The 19,343-nt window shown below is 40.6% G+C and overlaps 1 protein-coding gene across 1 annotated transcript in view; it reads left to right on the top strand.

Moving 5' to 3' along the window:
* The first annotated feature begins 413 nt into the window (after nucleotides 1-413).
* cfap91 (cilia and flagella associated protein 91) overlaps nucleotides 414-19,343 on the top strand; it is an 82,711-nt gene continuing 63,781 nt past the window's right edge. Inside the window, exons 1-3 of the mRNA XM_048603087.1 lie at nucleotides 414-577; nucleotides 5,285-5,368; nucleotides 18,485-18,541. Of these exons, the coding sequence (XP_048459044.1) occupies nucleotides 414-577; nucleotides 5,285-5,368; nucleotides 18,485-18,541 (305 nt within the window). The remainder of the gene's footprint in view (nucleotides 578-5,284; nucleotides 5,369-18,484; nucleotides 18,542-19,343) is intronic.

Below are 19,343 nucleotides of genomic sequence, written 5' to 3'. Positions count from 1 at the left end.
TTTAGGTAATGCCATAAATTGTTATCATATCAAAAATTCAAAAGCAAAAAAGTATTTTCTGCAGAAATATTGGTATTCAGGAGACCATGAGTGCAACAAAGTAGTTTATAAAGTCTTTGAAATACCATGTGGCAAAAAAAATACTTTTAAAGAAGTAGTGAACTGCTAAATTATTGAATCAGTGACAAATTATTACTTACTGACATTTACTTAAGGAGAATTTACTGCCACTAAGTCAACAGTATGCTTTTCAAATATGGAGATTGAAATGCAGAAATGCTTACTACATTGAATTCTCATACTTTTGTATTAATTTGATGTTATTGTATTCTCATATTCATCTATGTAAGTTAATGTGCTTTGAATAGTTGCCTGGATCTAAGTATCACAAATTCTGTGTATTTCTTTCAATCATGCAGAAGAAAGTACCTGACTATAAGACCATGTTCAGTAATTTGGAACATTTCCCAAGCTACACCGTTCAGCTAGATTACAATGACTCTGTACCAAAATTTGTTGATCAACGTTGGAGAGGATACAGAGAGAAAAAACAAGAAGCCATCAAGCAACTGGCAGCGTAATTGCTATGTTCTTTTTAGATGAGCTAAATCGTCAATTACATGTAAACTTTATAATAAGTAAATCTTAAAACTCATACATATTTAAAGAGCATTTCTTGCTATGGCTACCTGTTTGAAAAATTGTAGTTCTTGAAGAAAGGCTTATCCAAAACTATACTATAACTCAGAGAATAAATAGGGAGATAATGAGACCATATTACAAAGGTGGTACATTATTCATGGGTGACTTTAGTCTTCAAGTAGATTTGGAAACTCAGATTGACAGAGGAAGAGTTCATAGAGTTATTTTGACCAGTTTCTTACAACAGTATGTTTGAGATTCATCCAGGGATTTTCGATCTATTTTTGATCGGTGATATGTAATGGGACAGGTTAAATAAATGATCTCGGAGTAAAATATTCTAGAATTTAGCATTTGGTTTGAGAGGGAGCAGTGAACATAAGCTCCTTGGAGAATGACACTGACAGAATAATAATGGGGAACCAATGAATGGCAGAGAAGTTTAATAAACACATCAATTCAGTCTTCATGGTAGAAGGCACTGAGAGCATTCCAAAAATACTAAATAATCAAGGGCCAAAGAGAGAAAGAAAATAAATGCAAGAAGTATCATGAGAAAAAGTACCAGGAAACTATTGGAGTCTGAAAATAAATCTCCTAGACCTGAGTAATATCCTAAGATATTAAAAGGAGTAGCTACAGAGATAGTCAATACACTGGTAGTAATCTTCTAATCCTTAGGTTCTGGAAAAGTGTAGACGGATTGGAAAACTGCCAATATGACATCTTCATTCAAAAAGGGAGGGAGACAAATAGCAGGTAACAATAGGGCAGTTAGCTGAATGTGTGTTATTGGGAAAATGTTGGAGCCTAATATAAAGGATGTGATATCAAAGCGTTTAGAAATAATGTAACGAAACAGAGTCTGCGTGGCTTCATGAAAGGGAAATCATGCCTAAAAATTTATTAGAATTCTTTTGAAGAGAATACAAACAAGATAGATAAAAGGATGTAATATATTTGGATTTCCAGAAGACATTTGATAAAATACCACCTACTAGGTTATGTAGTAAGAGCTCATGGCATTGGAGGTAGTATGTTCGCAAGAATAGAATATTGGCTAACTGATAGACAACAGGGAGGTAGGATTAGAGTGGCATTTTAAGGCTGGCAACCTCTACCTCATAGAGTGGAAGTGACATGAGTACTGGGGCTATAATTATACACAATATATATTCATGACTTAGATGAGGAAAGTGAAATTTGCAGATGACACAAGAATAGATGTAAAAGCAAATGGTAAGGATGACAGAGGGAGCCTGCAGAGGGCTTATAGACAGGCAAAAACTTGGCAGATGGGATATAATGTAGGGTTATGCATTTTGTCAGGAACAGTAGCAGAGCTGAATATTATATATGTAGAAAAACACTGCAGAAAGCTACAGTACAAATAGGATGTCGGACTTTATTTTGAAGGGAACAGAATATAAAAATAGGCAAGACTTGCTAGAAAATACAAGACTGTAGTTAGACTAGAATACTATGAATAGTTTTGTCCCCTTATCGAAGAAAAGTGGCTTTAGACCCAGTCCAGAGAAGTTTCACCTGATTGATCCCAGGTCTTGAGGAATTGACCTGTGAGGAGAGGTTGAGTAGATTGGAATAGGCTGTACTCATTGGAGTTTACAAGAATGAGAGAAACATAAAAGATTCTTAGGCTACTTGACAAGGTCGATGCGGAGAGGTTATTTCCCCTTGTGGGAGATCCTAGGACCAGAGGGCATAATCTCAGTAAGGGGTCTTCTAGTTAGGACTGGGATGAAGAGGAATTTCTTCTGTCAAAGGGTGATGAATCTGTGGATTTCTTTATCACAGAGACCAGTAGAGGCTGGGTCTTTAAGTATTTTCCAGGCTGAGATAGAAAGATTTTTAATCAGGGCTTATGGGGAAAAGGCAAGAAAATGGAGTTGAGGATTATTAAATTAACTATGATCCCATTTGAATGGTGGAACAGACTCAATGAGCGGAATGTCCCCCCCTCAGTTGTCGAGAACGCCCTCAACCGTGTCTCCCACCTTTCCCGCAACTCATCCCTCACACCCCGTCCCCGCAATAACAACCAAAAAAGAATCCCCCTCGTCCTCACGTACCCCCCACCAGCCTCCGGATCCAACGCATAATCCTCTGACACTTCCACCATCTGCAATCCGACCCCACCACCGAAGACATCTTTCCCTCCCCACCTTTATCTGCTTTCCGGAGGCACCACTCTCTCCGTGACTCCCTTGTCCGCTCCACACTCTCCTCCAGCCCCACCACACCCAGCACTTTTCCCTGCAACCGCAGGAAGTGCTACACTTGCCCCCATACCTCCTCCCTCACCCCCATCCCAGGCCCCAAGAAGACTTTCCACATCAAGCAGATGTTCACCTGCACATCTGCCAATGTGGTATACTGCATCCGCTGTACCCGTTGTGGCTCCTCTACATCGGGGAAACCAAGCGGAGGCTCGGGGACTGCTTTGCAGAACACCTACACTCGGTTCGCAATAAACAACTACACCTCCCAGTCGCGAACCATTTCAACTCCCCCTCCCATTCCTCAGACGACATGTCCATCCTGGGCCTCCTGCAGTGCCACAACGATGCCACCCGAAGGTCGCAGGAACAGCACCTCATATTCCGCTTGGGAACCCTGCAGCCCAATGCTATCAATGTGGATTTCACAAGCTTCACAATCTTCCCTCCCCCTACCGCATCCCAAAACCAGCCCAGCTCGTCCCCGCCTCCCTAACCTGTTCTTTGTCCCACCTCTCCCCTCCTCCCACCTCAAGCCGCACCCCCATCTCCTACCTACTAACCTCATCCCGCCCCCTTGACCTGTCCGTCCTCCCTGGACTGACCTATCCCCTCCCTAACTCCCCACCTACACTCACCTTTACTGGCTCCATCCCCGCCTCTTCGACCTGTCTGTTTCCTCTCCACCTATCTTCTCCTCTATCCATCTTCTATCCGCCTCCCCCTCTCTCCCTATTTATTTCAGAGCCCCCTTCCCCTCCCCCATTTCTGATGAAGGGTCTAGGCCGGAAACGTCAGCCTTTTTGCTCCTATGATGCTGCTTGGCCTGCTGTGTTCATCCAGCTCTGCACCTTGTTGTCTCGGATTCTCCAGCATCTGCAGTTCCTACTATCTCTGATTCAATGAGCGAAATGACCTACTTCTGCCCCTCTGTCTTGTGGTCTCACAGTCAATGTGGGCAGTATTTACTGTTATGCAGATAATTTTGGCCTCAGCTACTGGCTGGAAAAGCAACAAGGTCCCCGCACCACTTTGGGGAAATTATGTGCCCTTGAGGCATCAATAGCTTTCTTTGTGTCAACTGGGGGCAGAAGTTCAATTTCTAAAAGCTGCTGGCCAATCAGATGTCAGCAGTGTCCATTGCAGGAAATGCAAGCAAAAGCTGCTGGCAGTGCAACTATCAGAGGCCCGAGATCGGCAAGGAAGCCCAGGCCACAGGTCCAAGTGGGAGGGTGGGGTGTTGTTGCAGATGGTCTGTCAATCTTTGCCACTGTTACACCAACCCTCCCCATAGCCCAGAGCCTGCTGGTTTGCTTTTTAAGCTCTGCTAGCAACACCTCTGCCAGGGCTTGTTAAATACTGTTGAAGGGTGAGGCCTTTAAATTGCCATTAATTTTTTACCCACGTAATGACCCTCAACCGGCGGCAGCAGCAGGATGGGGAAGGATGTTCCCGTTCCCGTTCCCGTTCCCCGAGTAACAGGTTCCCCCACTCCCCAGCACCCTATACCCCAATTAAATGGTCCCACCACTCTCCAGCACCCTTTACCCCAATTAAATGGCCCCACTCTGACTCCCCCTTGGCTGAGAGCATTAAATACCAACTATTGTTTTTGAATTCTATTTCAGTCAATGTAACTTTCTATAATCCTGTGACAATTGTATAAATTGTCAATAACAATGACCTTATTTTGTGGTTAGAGAATTGGCTGAAAACAATTGGAGACAATTTCTGCGTGGTTTTCCGGATCTCTTGCTATAACACTGGCAAAGAATGGCAGACCATCTGCAGCAATACTTGCATAAAATGACCCCATTTAATGACCATTTTTAGCTATTAACTGAATTTCTTTGCGAGTTCTTCTGTCATTCCTTTGAAGTTAGAACGGGAGAGTAGGAGAAATCCCAAAAAATTCAGCTAATTAAGTGATGGAGCTCTATTAAAGATGACATCAAAACTAATGTGTTAAGTAAGGCTTATCAAATCGTTTAGTATAAATCTCATCACAGCTGGTTACTTTCATGTTGATGAGACCTCAATTTTCGAAATGTCAATGGAAACAGACGGCAAAGAAAATTAGGGAAGATTTGTGCTGGAGGGTTAGATAAGCACACTTTCTTTGATTGGACCTAGATTTGAATATAAGTAAGGTTTATAGCATGAAAGTCTTCTTTGTGTTGCCTCATAAAGATACAATATGAAGTAAGTTAAGCAGTTCGGAGAAAACTAATTGCAATTCAGCAAGAATATTGTTTTATGGGGTCAACAAAGTATTTTAACAAGAATTATTAATAGGTACACTGATACTTAGTGACATCAAGAGAAGGTTTGTATTTTACATTTGTGTCTATCACCGCAAGAAATGGTTTCAAACCCATCTGTCAAATATTTCCTTTTCTTCTCAGACATGATCCTTCTCTTAAAATGCAATTACAAGTACAGGAAGATCCACAAGTTAGCGGTAAAAACCGGTATAAGTATTTCACGAGGTAAGATAATCTAAAACAGCATAAATATAAAGAGAAGAACATCCTTTTTTTGTCATGATGTTTAGTTTGTATTAGTAATAGTTAGAATTTGAACTGATCCATACAGGTCTCTAGTGCTATTCCATTTCATTTACAGTACTGGATAATTCAAATCTTTTACTGCCTGCCCAATGGTGTGTTACTTATGTATGCATTTGTTATAAAAACGCAACAAGGTGTTCTATTTACTATGATAAACTGAGCTAATATGTATTACCACTTTGCATCTATTTGTCACTGTGTGTGTGTGTGTGTGTGTGTGTCTGTGTGTGTGTGTGTGTCTGTGTCTTTTCCCCCTCACTCTTATCTCCTTGCCTTCTGGTTTCTTGTTTTTTGCATCTCATGGCTTTACTTAACTGATCTCTTTTTTTTTTCCCCCTGGATGTTATATGATAAAGTCCCCTTGTACCAAATCGTAGTTCATGTGAGCAGTGCAAACCTCACTTCATCACATTATTTATTGTTGTCCTGTTTTTCCTCAATGCTATATCCTGTTGCTTCTAATTTCAAACAAATTTCAATTTCAAATTTCCTCTGTATTAGCTTACATGATCAGCTTCAAGGTTTAGTTTCCAGCTGCAGCAAGCTTTTGAAACTTGACATTATCTGAAAGAATCAGTCTACCTTGGCATCATTCTATACTGTGGCCTATTTCTATGTTTTCCATTCTGCTGTTCTATCAAGAGGGTTTTTAATAAAATTAAATACTAGTAACCATGTTAACAGCTGAGTAATTTTATGGCATGATAGTAGTCATCATGTACTATGTGAGTAGTAAGTTTGGAAAGTACAGACCGTTGAATAGAGGAGGAATTTTGGGTGTATGGCTTGGGAAATGGAATGATGAGTAAGTCTGGGACATAATTGGCTTGGAATTGAGTTATTGAGTGTTTCTGAATGATGGGAAAAGTATAGGAGGAAAGGACTAAAGTGGGATGTCAGATTGCAGATCAGAAGCGTGGTCTGGAGTAAAGAAGCCAACCGGTCTGGTTAGGCTTGGAGTAGGACTCGGTCAGATAACTGTAAACTTCAGCCAGAAGGCAGGAAATAGACTGGAGGATGTGAGAGGCATATTTGTAGGAAAAGGAAGAAGCATTGCATTTATTAGATAGAGAAACAGAGCACTTGAATCCGGAAAAGAGCACTTACCAGGAGTAGTCAGAAAAGGTGGTGAACTCAGTCTACTGCTTTAGGGACATGGGAGCTGGTGGAATTAACTTTAATTAGTAAAGATGGAATTAGAAACTAGCTACAATCAATTGCCATAAAAATTCACCTCATTCACTCATTTCCTTTAGGGAAGAAAATCTGCTGTTGTAGTGATTGGTATAAGGTGGACCTCGCTAACTATGAGGTTCTTCATTGAGGCTGTTAACCTCTGCCAATCATGAAAGCATTAGCTGACTAATATAACCAGGAAAGTGGATCCTCCTCCGTTGAGGTTCTACAGCCTGTGTACTGTTCACTAGTAAATAAAGGGTGACTCGGTGATGGGACACCGGCCTCTGTGTAGTTATTTCAGTGACGATGGGAGAAAACAGGATGTTCCTGAAAAACATATTTGCTTGAAACTGCCATCTTGGAGTTGAGGAAAGCATTTCAGGTGTCATGTCTTGATTTGGGAAGCTTGACTCTTTTGACCTTGCTGTCAAAGACTGGGCCAAGTGTGTGGAAAGACTGCGATATTTCTTCTGGGCAAATGACATTGGGGCAGATGAAAAGCAACAAGTAATCCTTCTGATGACATGTGGACCCACAGCATTTTTGTTATAAGAGCCTTACCTTTCCCAAAGGCACCAGATACTGAAACCTTCTAAGAGTTTGCAGAGGTGGTTAAGGAATATTATGACCCCAACTCCTCTAATTCTGAGATGCTATCAGTTTTATTCAGCTGATGGAGAACGGGAGAATCCGTATTGGGATTTTTGACAAGGTTATGATGACTGGCAGAGGCATGTGATTTTGTGTTAATCCTGAATGAGATGCTGAGAGATTGTTTGGAATCTGGGATTAATGACGTAACCATGCAGAAGCACCTACTAGCTGAAGCCCAGCTGGACTTCAGACAGGTGCTACAACTGGCCTTGTCATTATAAAATGCAGTAAGTGGATCATGGGAACTACAGGGCATCCCAATGGAAGTAGAAACCTCACCAGCCCAATTGAGCGTAGGGAACGCCACTTGAATGTAAGTAATTGCAGAGCCTCATGCAGGGCATATCCTGAGCACAGGGTCCCTAGGCCAATTCACATCAGATCCCCATAACAAAGCCGAGCCTTTGCCCAAGTGGCTGAACAGTTCTTGAGGATCTGGGCCGGCAAGCCATTGTAGTTGCTGCCAGTATGTAGACGAGAGGTGGCAAAGGAGTCCTACATGCCTACAAAGCAGTTTTAACCACTGCACTAGCTTTAGCCATGCCAAACTTTTTGAAACCCTTCAAAGTCGCCATCGACGCAAGCGATGCAGGTGTTGGAGCTGTGTTGTTACAGGAGGGTGATTGTGGATTTGAAAGGCCAATCGGTTATTTTTCAAAAAAATCTCAATATCCACCAGAAAAAATATTCAACCATTGAAAAAGTTATTTAGTTTGGTAATGGCCTTATAACATTTTAACGTTCACGTTGCAAACAATGCATCAGAGACGATTATGTATACCGATCACAATCCTTTGACAGTTCTGGAAAGATCTAAGGACAAGAACACCAGATTGTTTAATTGGAGTCTCATATTACAAGTGTTTAATTTACAGATTGTATATGTTGCAGGTCTTGAAAATATTATTGATGCTTTATTTTGAGTTTAAAAGAAAAATTCTTATAAAATATAGAAACTGTAGTGTTCAATGTCATATATAAATAGAATTAGTATAAAACGTGTAACTCTAGATTAGTGAGCTAGTAATATAATGGAGTTAAAGTTTTAAAAAAAATGAAGCCATCTTTTCATAATGGCTCATCTTTTTTCTTAAAGGGGGAGGAGTTGCAAATTTCGGTAGATTACTTGTGGATTGGGAGACAGGAAGTTAAAATTTGGTGTTTGTAAAATATGAGGGGGGGAAAGCATTGCACGGTCCCTTTAAAAGATGACGAGCTTTTTCTATGCTTGGAGATTTAAAATGGATGTCTGTGAGCAGCAGCTTGAAAGTCAGCAAGTACACAGAGAGCACCCGAATTGAAACATTTGTTTCAAAAGGCCAGTAAAGTTAGCAGGCCAAGTAGCAGTGTTACCAAGACATCAAGCTTTTGAATTTAGCCAATCAATTTGAACCAGGCACTTAAATATCAAAAAACGGTTAAATTTAAATCTGATGGTTTTGACAACATAGGACCAATCTTAATATAAGAAATATTGATATGTCATTCAAGGGTATTAAAAGAAAGGGGCAGGTGAACAAAGCCCCAGAGCAAACTGCCATCGGCCAGAGCTAATAGTCCCCAGCTCTCAAGAGAGAGTCGCTGGCTCTCACAGCCTCCTCTGTGTCTTAGAGAAAGCGCTATCTAAATAACATAGGTACCCACGGCACAACCAGTTAATATTCCTAACAGAAGAATCAATGGAGAAGGCATAGAACATTCCGGAAGACACGTAAGCTGGCTGTAATTTTGAGAGACTAAATTCTTTTTCTTTTTATATATATAACGTGGGACTTGTATTTATGGTAACAGCATAACTTTAGAATCTTGTTTTATTCCCGAATAGTCAGTAGTTAGAACAGATGTATTTGGATTGTTAATAGCTTAGTTAATTTGTTCACTGTTAGAGTTAGATAAATAAATTGGTACTTGTTGATTTTAAAGTGAGAGTCAGAAATTTATTTTATTTAACCACTAGAAGTTTTTGAAAGGCAGGTTGCACCACTTTTTACACTCCTTTTTCAGGTTATGGCGTGAGGTGCTCCTCTTTGGATGTTTTTGTTTTCGTTCTGGAGGGAGGTGTGGTCAACCTCCACTTTATAACAGATCGGGGGCTTGTGTCCAGGATCTGAATGGATTTGGACAGATTTGGGGCATGAAAGGTGCCAGCAGATTTAAACAGACTTGGGGATGAGTGTCCTAGATCTTTTAAAAACAAACTTAAATGAGAAGTGGAAAATCTGTTTAATTTTGGTTGCTTATTGTTGGTTAAGTCAAAAATGGGAAAATGGCTCTGAACATTGCCAAAGAGGTTCTGGGGGTTGAAGATGTTTCCCAAATTTGCCAAGAAAGTTTAGAAAGACAGAAAAAGGTGACACTTTTTAGAATCCGCAGACAGCCTAATATTGGGTTTAACTAGGGACATGAAAAAAGCTGAAATTGTAATGAAGTTAGTCAAGCATTTAGCTATATCAGAGAAACCGTCAAGTGCAGTGGAATTAGAAAAAATTAAATTGCAAATGAGACAACTGGAGTTAGAGGACAAAAAAAAACAAAGAAGGCTCATAGCTGAAGACTAAGAAAGAGAAAGAAGAGTCCTAGCTGAAGAGAAAGAAAGCGAACTGAAACTGAATTGAATTGAATTATGGTTAAAAGCAGAGGAAAGAGAAAAGGAAAGAATTGCTCTGGCAGAACAAAAAGAAAATGAGAGAGAAGAAAGGGAAAAAGAGAGAGATTTTGAACTTCAGAAGTTGGCAATTAGGCAGGAAAGTCAATTTAAAAGGCTGGAGATGAAGGTAGAAGGTAGGCTTAGTGAGGAGCATAGTGATGATGAGCAAACTCGTCGTAGCTAAAGGTATGGTAGGGATATACACAAAATTTGATTAAAATGATGTAAAAGCCTTTTTTATTTCTTTTGAGAAATTGACTAAACAGATGTACTGGCCAGAGACTCTATGAATAATGTTAATTCAGACCAAGTTGGTAGGCAGGGCTAGTGAGGTCAGAGTTGGTGTCAGGAGAATATGTAGAAGTAAAACAGGCTATTTTAAGCACCTGTGAATTGGTACCAGAAGCATATAAACAACGGTTCAGAAATGTAAGAAAGGAACCAGGTTAGACTTGTATCGAGTTTGAAAGAATTAAACAGAGCAACTTCGATAGATGGATGAGAGCATTAAAGATAGGAAAGACATGAGGCTCTTAGAGATATTATTCTGCTGGAGGAGTTTAAAAACTGACTTCCATGAGGAACAGAGAGTTAAAACAGTGAGAAGAGCTGCAGAGATGGTGGATGAATACGCCTTAGTGTATAAATTGAAATCTAGCTTCTGACAGCAATTTCGTTCTGTGAAGGATAGAAATTTGGAAAGAGGGAGATCCTTCAATGAAAAGCAAAAAGTAGATCACACTGGAAACAGTTTACCACATGTGAAAAAATAAACCCAAGAAGTTGGAAAAGAGGTGAAAGACCTCAGGTGTTTTCATTGCAATAAGGTGGAACACACAAAGTCACCGTGCTGGTGGTTTAAGAAATGCAATGGGAAAAACGATGCGATAAACGAGGCTAAACCAGTGGGATTATTTAAGGTAGTGAAGGAAATCCCAAGAGAAGTCAAGGAGCTGCAGGAGAGTGCACAGCCTTGTCAAGGGCTGGATAGTAAGATAGTGCAAGACTTTTTCAAAGACTTCACCTATGTGGGTAAGATTTACTTGGGTAGAACAGGGGGAGTAGGTAAAGAAGTGAAAATATTGAAAGATACAGGAGCTAATCTGTCTCTAATAGTAAGAAATGAAAATATTTGCACTCCTTCTGAAATATCGTCTGAGTGGTAATCTGTGGAATAAATGGAGAGGATTAGTATTCCCCTGTGTAAGATAAGACTAGAAAAGACCAATCAATACTGGGTAAGTGATAATGGGAGTGATTGAAAAATTGGCTATTCCAGGAATACAGTTTGTTCTTGGAAATGATACAGTTGGATCACAGATGGGAGTGATGCCCATTGTAGTGGAAAAGCCAAAAGAAAACCAGGGAACTGAGGCGTTAAAAGAAAAATACCCTGGAGTTTTTCCAGACTCTGGTGACAAAATCCCACAGCCATAAGTTAAAACAAGAAGGGAAAACAAAAGAGAAAGATGAAGGAGTTGAGGTCCATTTATCTGACACTCTGTTGGATGAGATGGTAAAGGAAAAACCTAAGAAGGTAAAGGATCCAGCAGAGGTGTTTAGTTCTGAAAGATTAATGGAGTTACAACAAAAAGATGAGACAATAAAAGATTTGTATCATAAAGAGAGACCTTGGCAGGTTAGTGTAAATGAGAAATGAGCAGACGTTCACCAGATTATGTTGCAGTTAGAATACAGACCGGGTGTATTGTCAGAGGTCATCTACGAGTGAGGAAGACTCAGGTTGATGTACAGAAGCATTTCTATTGGCCTGGATTACATAAAGATGTGTTTGAATTTTGCCATACCTGTCTTATGTGTCAGATGGTAGGAAAGCCTCTTGCAGTGGTAAAACCAGTACCTTTAATGCCAATTCTTGCATTTGAAGAATCTTTTATGCAGGTTATAATTGATTGCGTAGGACCCCTCCCTAAAACCAAAAGTGGGGACCAGTATTTGCTAACCATAATGGATGTGTCTACCAGTTTTCCTGAGGCAATTCCATCACAGATTGTGAAGGCAAAAAAGGATGTGGAGGAGTTGCTTGCTTTCTTTACCTGTTATGGACTACCCAAGGAAATTCAGTCAGTCCAAGGGTCTAATTTTACTGCCAAATTATTTAATGAGGTAATGGATAGTTTAGGTATCAAACATTTTAAATCAAGTGCGTACCATCCTGAATCCCAGGGAGCATTGGAAAGATGGCCTCAGTCCTAAAGACCATGTTAAGGGCTTATTGTCAGGAGTACTCAAATGATCGGGATAAAGGTATCCCATTTGTATTATTTGCTATTAGAGATGCTTCAAATGAATCGACTCGTTTTACTCCATTTGAATTGATATTCATACACAAAGTAAGAAAGCCTTTAAAATTAATTATGGAAAAGTTGATAGGTCCAAAGTCTGAGGTCTCACAGTTTAACTATGTATCTGAGGTAAGAGAGATATTACACAGAGGAGGTGAATTAGCTACACAACATTTGAAGTTGGCACAACAGGAAATGAAGCAAGAAGCAGATAAGAAATCTAAAATTTGTACATTTGCCCATGGTGGTATTGGTGCTGTTACCAGTGGTAGGCAATCCCTTCAAAACAAGGTTTAGTGATCCCCATTAGATTGAGAAGAAGATGATCCAGGTGAACTATCTGGTGAAGATGCAAAATAGAAAAAAAATTTATCGGTGATATCATGTGAACATGCTGAAACATTACAATGATAGGGAATGGGAACCAGAGAAACTGGTTTTAGTTACTGCCACTCAGAGTGAGGAATCTAATCCAGATGATTGGGATCTTGATGTGCCTCAGAATAAATTGAATAATGAGGAAGTCCTTAAGGAAAGGGATCAGGTAGCTGTGGAACAGAGAACTGAATTGAAAGACTTTTCACCACTTTTCACACTCCTTTTTCAGATTATGGGGTGGGGTGCTCCTCTTTGGACATTTTGGCTTAAGTTCTCTGAGGGGGGGGTCAATCTCTGCTTTATGACGGTGATACCCAAATTGGAGCCAGTTAAAATTAACGTTTGGTTAAATGGTCACCCAGTTCCCATGGAGGTTGATACTGGTGCAGCTGTATCTGTAGTTGCAGAATCTATCTTTAACAAGATTTGTTCGGGACTCCAAACTTCAAGCTTGTGCAAGACCTCAACCAGACTGAAAATGTATACTGGGGAACTGTTGCAAATTAAGGGTGCGACTTTGGTTCTGTTCTCCTCTGAGAAGCAGTTGGTGCGGTTACCACTGATGGTAGTAAAATGCTCGGGCCCAAGCCTATTGGGACAGAATTGGTTGAGAAAGAGTCACCTTGATTGGTTCAACATTTTTCATTTGGAAAATGGCTACTTCAATGAAGTCCTAGTGAAATACCCAGGAGACTATCAAAGGGGCCAAAGCCACTTTACATGTTGACCACGACGCAATTCCAAGATTTTGCAAGGCCCACTCAGTGCCATTTGCCTTGCGGGCAAAAATAGAGGGCGAAATCGGGAGCCTGGAGAGCGAAGGAATCATTAAGCCAGTGCAGTTTGCAGAGTGGGCAGCACCGGTCATACCAATTGTGAAGCCTGATGGCTCAGTTCGCCTTTGTGGAGATTTCAAGCAAACAATAAACTGCTCCTCACAGCTGGATAAATACCTGATCCCTCGCATAGAGGACTTGTATGCAAAGTTGGAGGGGGGCTGTCCTTTACAAAACTAGACATGAGCCATGCCTACCTGCAATTGTGACTGGATGAGGAGTCCCAGAAGTATGCTACAATTAATACCCATAAAGGTTTATATCAGTATACAAGACTGCCATTTGGGTTGTCATCAGCCTGAGCTCTTTTCCAGTGGACCATGGAGAACATTTTACAAAGGCCATTTGTTGCCATTTATCTGGACAATGTATTAATAACAGGGAAAACCAATTAAGAGCACTTGGACGTAGTGTTCAAATGTTTCTCCCAGGTGAGTGTACATCTTAGACTGGAAAAATGTGTGTTCCAGGTGACCCAAGTGACCAACTTAGGTTACAGAGCTAACAAAACCGGGTTGCATCTGTTGGAAGAGAAAGCGAGGGCGATTAAAGGAGCCCTGGCTCCCATGTCTGTACCAGCGTCTGGGTCTTACCTTGGGCTGGTGAATTGTTACGGAAAATTCATACATGACCTGGCCTCCATCTTGGCACCTTTACATTTGCTGTTGAAAAAGGGTCAGACTTGGAAATGGTTGCAAAACCAAGAAGCAGCCTTTAGGAAAGTAAAAAAGCAGCTATTGTCATCTAAGGTGTTGGCCGACTACGATCTGAAGAGCAAAGTAGTGCTGACATGCGATGTCTCCCTGTATGGTATCGGGATAGTGCTGGTTCACTAATGGTCCAACGGAGAGGAACACCTGATAGCATATGCTTCCTGGACTCTGGCTGATGCTGAATGCAAGTATGCTCAGTTTGAGAAGGAAGGTTTGGCGGTTATCTTTGGTGTGAGGAAGTTCCACCAGTATCTTTACAGAAGGGAATTTGTCATAGTTACACACCACTTTGGCTCCTGAAGGAAGACAAGGCGGAGCCGTCCGTAGCTTCCGGTAGAATTCAGCATTGGGCCCTTATTTTCGGTGCATACAAGTACAAGTTAGATCACCATCCCGGAAGCCAAGAGGCTAATGTGGATGCCTTGAGCTGCCTCCCACTGGCAGATACTCCACCAGTGGTACCTCTCCCGGAAGAGTCCATTCTAGTTTTAAACTTCCTCGACACCCTTCCAGTCACTCTGGACAATAATCCGAGTGTGCCCACAAAGATCCTGTCCTAGCGAAACTGAAACAGCTGGAAATAGGGAATACAGAAGGGTCATTGCAACCAGGATGGAAGCCTTTTTGGATCTAGCAAGACCAGATCACTGTAGAGAACAGCATGTTACTGTGGGGAGCAAGGGTGATTGCCCCAAGTAAAGGCTGCTGCCAGATATTGGCTGAGCTCCATCAGGGTCATCCAGGGATTTCCAAGGTGAAGATGCTAGCAAGAAGCTATGTCTGGTGGCCAGCATTGGATACTGACATAGCTGCGTTGATAGGGCAATGCCCAGAGTGCCAACAAGGACAAAAATTTCCACCAGCAGTGCCTCCATGTTAGTGGGAACAGCCGGGTAAACCTTGGATTTGGTTGCATGTTGACTCTGCTGGTCCTTTCATGGGCTCAATGTTCCTGGTTGTTGTGGACGTCCATTCAAAGTGATTGGACATGCTTAAAGTTGGTTCAGCAAACTTGGGGATACCAGTTGAGAAGCTGCGAGCATCATTCATGACACATGGACTCCTAGAAGTATTCATCATGGATATTGGGATGTCATTTACCAGCAGGGAATTTGAATATTTCCTAAAGTCCAATGGCATTTAGCATATAAGGACAGCTCCATACCATCCGTTGTCCAATGGTCTAGCAGAAACAGCCTCCAAATGTTAATGGTAGGCTTAAAGAAGCAGCCTACAGTGTCAATTGAGACCAAACTGTCCCAGTTCCTGTTTGATTATACGACCACCCCACATGCAAAAGGGATAGCTCCAGCAGAGTTTCTGATTGAGAGAAGACGCTGCACCAGATGAAACCTGATATTTCCAGACCTGGCGGGGAGGGTGAAACGGCAGCAGGAATGCTAATACCGGCCAAATGCCTCCTCTAAGTGAGGAAGACAGTTTAATTCAGCTGTCCAGCCAACTGAGCTAACCAACGCCCTGCCCTGTTATAATGTTTTTAATAATAGCTTCTAACATTTTTCTTGTGACAAATGTTAAGCTAAATGGCCTGTAGACTCCTGCTTTCTGGCACCTGCCCATTTTTTTTGATTAAAGGAATTATGTTAACCATTTTCCAAATAAAGTAACCTTCCCCTAATCTAATAAATTTCAGAAAATTAAGACCAACGCATCAATGATCTCACTTCCTACTTCTTTTCAGACTCTAGGATGAAATACAGAAGGACTTGGGGACTTCTCAACACACTTCCACCTATTTACTCAGTACTACTTCCCAGGAAATTGTAGTATTCTTGTGTTCCTCCCTACCTTTTAATTCCTGATTTATAGCTATTTCCAGGATTTTACTTGTATTGTCTCTAGTGAAGACTAATGCAAAATATCTGTTCAATTCATCTGCCATTTTCTTATCCTCCATTACTATAGGATCAACACTAACTTTATTAACTCTTCTTATCTGAAAATAAAATTTCCTATCTGTTCTTTTATTTTTGACTAATTTTCTCTCGTACACTAATTTTCCCTCCTTTTAGTAAGTTTTTGCTTTTTTAAAATATTTGATCTAATCTGGAGCCACCAGGTACCTGCTTAGACTTTCATGTTGGGATTTGTTGCTGTCTAGTATCTTTGGCTGTGGTTGACTCTTAACTGGCCTCTAAGCAATTAAGAATGGGAAATAAATGCTGGCCTATCTAGCAACACCCATATCCATTGAATGAATAAGAAAAAAAATGCAAATAGACTTCTCTCCACTCACTAGTGAGATTCTCAGCTTGCTGTGAAAACTTGTGTTGAAAATCAGTCTTTTTTTTTCACTCTACATTGAGAAGCTAATTTTTCCAATCTTTCAGTATTTTCTAACTAGCTTGCCATTATCCACTTCTTTCAGGGCTAAGAAGATTCTGCTCTAAATTACGGTGGAAACTATAAATGTTTAAACTGTCTTTATTAATCACTTAATTGATAATCTTATAGACACTTCTTTATCAGCGCAAACCAGTGATATGTCTGATGAACTGATATTTGTCACATTTTATAAAAGAAGCTAACACCAATATAAGGTACAATAATATGGTGGTTATGATACTGAACTAGCATCCCAGACATTGTAGGCTAAATTGTATGAGCTGTTTGGAGACTGAGGCAGAAATACTGGCAATGTGATTTAATAATGTAATGGCTGAGAAAATGGCAGATCAGCCACCAACAGAGAGCCCGTGACCCACTTAAGTAACTGATTAAGGGCCTCTGCCCTGCTCCAGAGGGAATTGTCCCACACTGGGTAGGAGTAGGGTCCTGTAGAAGGTATGGAAATAGGCAGGAAGGCGAGTGGTGAGGATGACACAAACCCTACAAATGAATGTAGACCGATTAATTGAGTGGGCAACAAGTTGGCAGGTGAAATGTAATGTGAGAAATTGAGGTTATTTACTTTCTCTAGAAAAATAGAGGCGCTGAATATTATTTTAATTTGAGAAAGACTGCGGAAAGCTGCTATACGGAAGGATCTGAGGTCCGCATGCCTAAATCACCAAAAGGATCAAGTACATGATAATACTGGATGGCAGAGCAGGCTCAAAGGGTTGCGTGGTCTACTCTCCTAGCACATTGGTTTGCAATACTGCCTTACAGCACCAGGGACCCAGGTTCAATTCTAGACTTTTGGTAACTGTGTGGAGTTTACAAGTTCTCCCTGTCAATGCGTGGGTTTCCTCTGGGTACCCCGGTTTCCTCCCACAGTCCAAAGATTTGCAGGTTAGGTGGATTATCCATGCTATGTTTGTCTGTAGTGTGCAGGCTAGATGGATTATCCATTGTAAATGCAGGGTTACAGGGATAGGGTAGGAGGCTGTGTGTGAATGGGATTCTCTTTGGAAGGTTGGTGCGGACTCGATGGGTCTAATGGCCTATTTCTGCACTGTAGAGATTCTATGAAAAGTTCAGTGGGTAATGGGGAAGGCAAATGGAATGTTGGCCTTATTTTGTAATGGAGTACAAAAATAGGGAAGTCTTGCTAAAACTACACTAAGCATTAGTTAGACCACTTCTACAATACTGTAAACTGTTTTGGTCCTTTCTCTAAGGAAAGATATATTAATATTGGAGGCAGTCCAGAGAAGGTATACATGGATGATCCTAAGTTTGGTGGATTTTCTTATGTGGAGAGGTGGAGCAGGTTAGACCTGTACTTGTTGGAATTTAGAATAGTGTGAATTGACCTTATTGAAATATGCAAGATTCTTAGGGGACTTGACAGGGTAGAGGTAGATGCTAAGAGATTGTTTACCCCTTGTCGGAGACTCTAGGACCAGAGGATGTAATCTCACAGTAAGGGATCACCCGGTTAGGACAAAGATGAGGAGGAATTTCTTCTCTGGAAGTAGTGAATCTGATATTCTTCGCCTGAGAGTGCTGTAGAGGCTGAGTTGTTGAGTATATTGAAAGCTAAAATAGACAGGTTTGTAATCAGTAAGGGAGTTGAGGGGGTAAGTGTGGGGAAAATGCACAAAAAGTGGAGTTGAGAGTTATTAAATCAAACATGGTCACGTTGAATGGCAGAACAGACTTGATAAGCCAAAAGGGCTATCACTGCTTCTATGTCTTATTATCTTATGGTTGCAGACTGCAGTACATTGATTGAGGTCAAAGAGAATATTTTTGTTTCTTTTCTCTTGATTGGACAAAGAAATTCAGTGGCAGGAGACAATGAAAGAGAAAGCTTTGAAATCTTTTGAAGTCGTTTTTTTTCTAAGAATGACTTTCGATTGATATCAGACTTAAATTGTAATTATTAATAATAATATTTTACTCTTGCTTTACAGACCTGTTATTCCTTTTGTTCAACAGTTACCCGTGAATGCAATTCTGGACGTATCCAAGTAGGTTCATATTACCTTTTTATAGACCTTAATGATAAACTTTGGTTCAGCATGTAACCTGCTTTATGGAGGATGCTGTTGGGAAGGAAAATGACTGAATAATAAAATCAAAATATTGTGGATGCTGGAAAATAAACAAAGTGCTGGAGAAACTCCGTAGTCTGGCAACATTTATAGATAAAGAAAACAGTTAATGTTTTAAATCTGATATGATGTCTTCAGAATGGAAATTGTTACTGAACCAAATTTATTAATTTCAGCATTGGTTTTAACTCGTATTCTATTTATGAATTATAGATTAAAGTGAAGTTCTGCTACTGCTGTAATAGCTTGCATTTACATAGCATCTTTAACAGAGCAAAACCATCCCCACGTGCTTTAAAGGAGGGATTTCAGGATATCAGACATAATTTAGTACTGAGTCACACAAACAGATAACAGGGTGTTGTTATTTTTATTAATATTTATTTGCATAAAGTGAAATGGCAGTGATCAGGTAAATACCTAGAGGCAATATTAGTTATACTACACTATTTATTTATTAGAATCACAAATGTAGAAGCCTTATTTCTTGCACAGAATGCTACCAGTAAACAGGTGATTAGACTCTAGTCTAGAGGGTACTCCTGTTCCCTGGCTCTCTGGCCTAGGGCCTATGATCGATAGTTGCTCCTAGGTTCTCACTATCCTCTCTGAGCTCCTGACTTGGGGTCATCCTTCCTTCTTACATGTTTTGATGCCAGGTTCTTACTATCACTATGCTTGTTCCTTCCTCTTTTATATGATAAGGCATTATTTCATA

The sequence above is a fragment of the Rhincodon typus genome, chromosome 11 (assembly GCF_021869965.1).
Source record: "Rhincodon typus isolate 14 chromosome 11, sRhiTyp1.1, whole genome shotgun sequence".
Classification (NCBI taxonomy): Eukaryota; Metazoa; Chordata; class Chondrichthyes; order Orectolobiformes; family Rhincodontidae; genus Rhincodon; species Rhincodon typus.
Note: the sequence above shows the minus strand (reverse complement) of the source record. Positions and strands in the feature narration are given on the sequence as shown.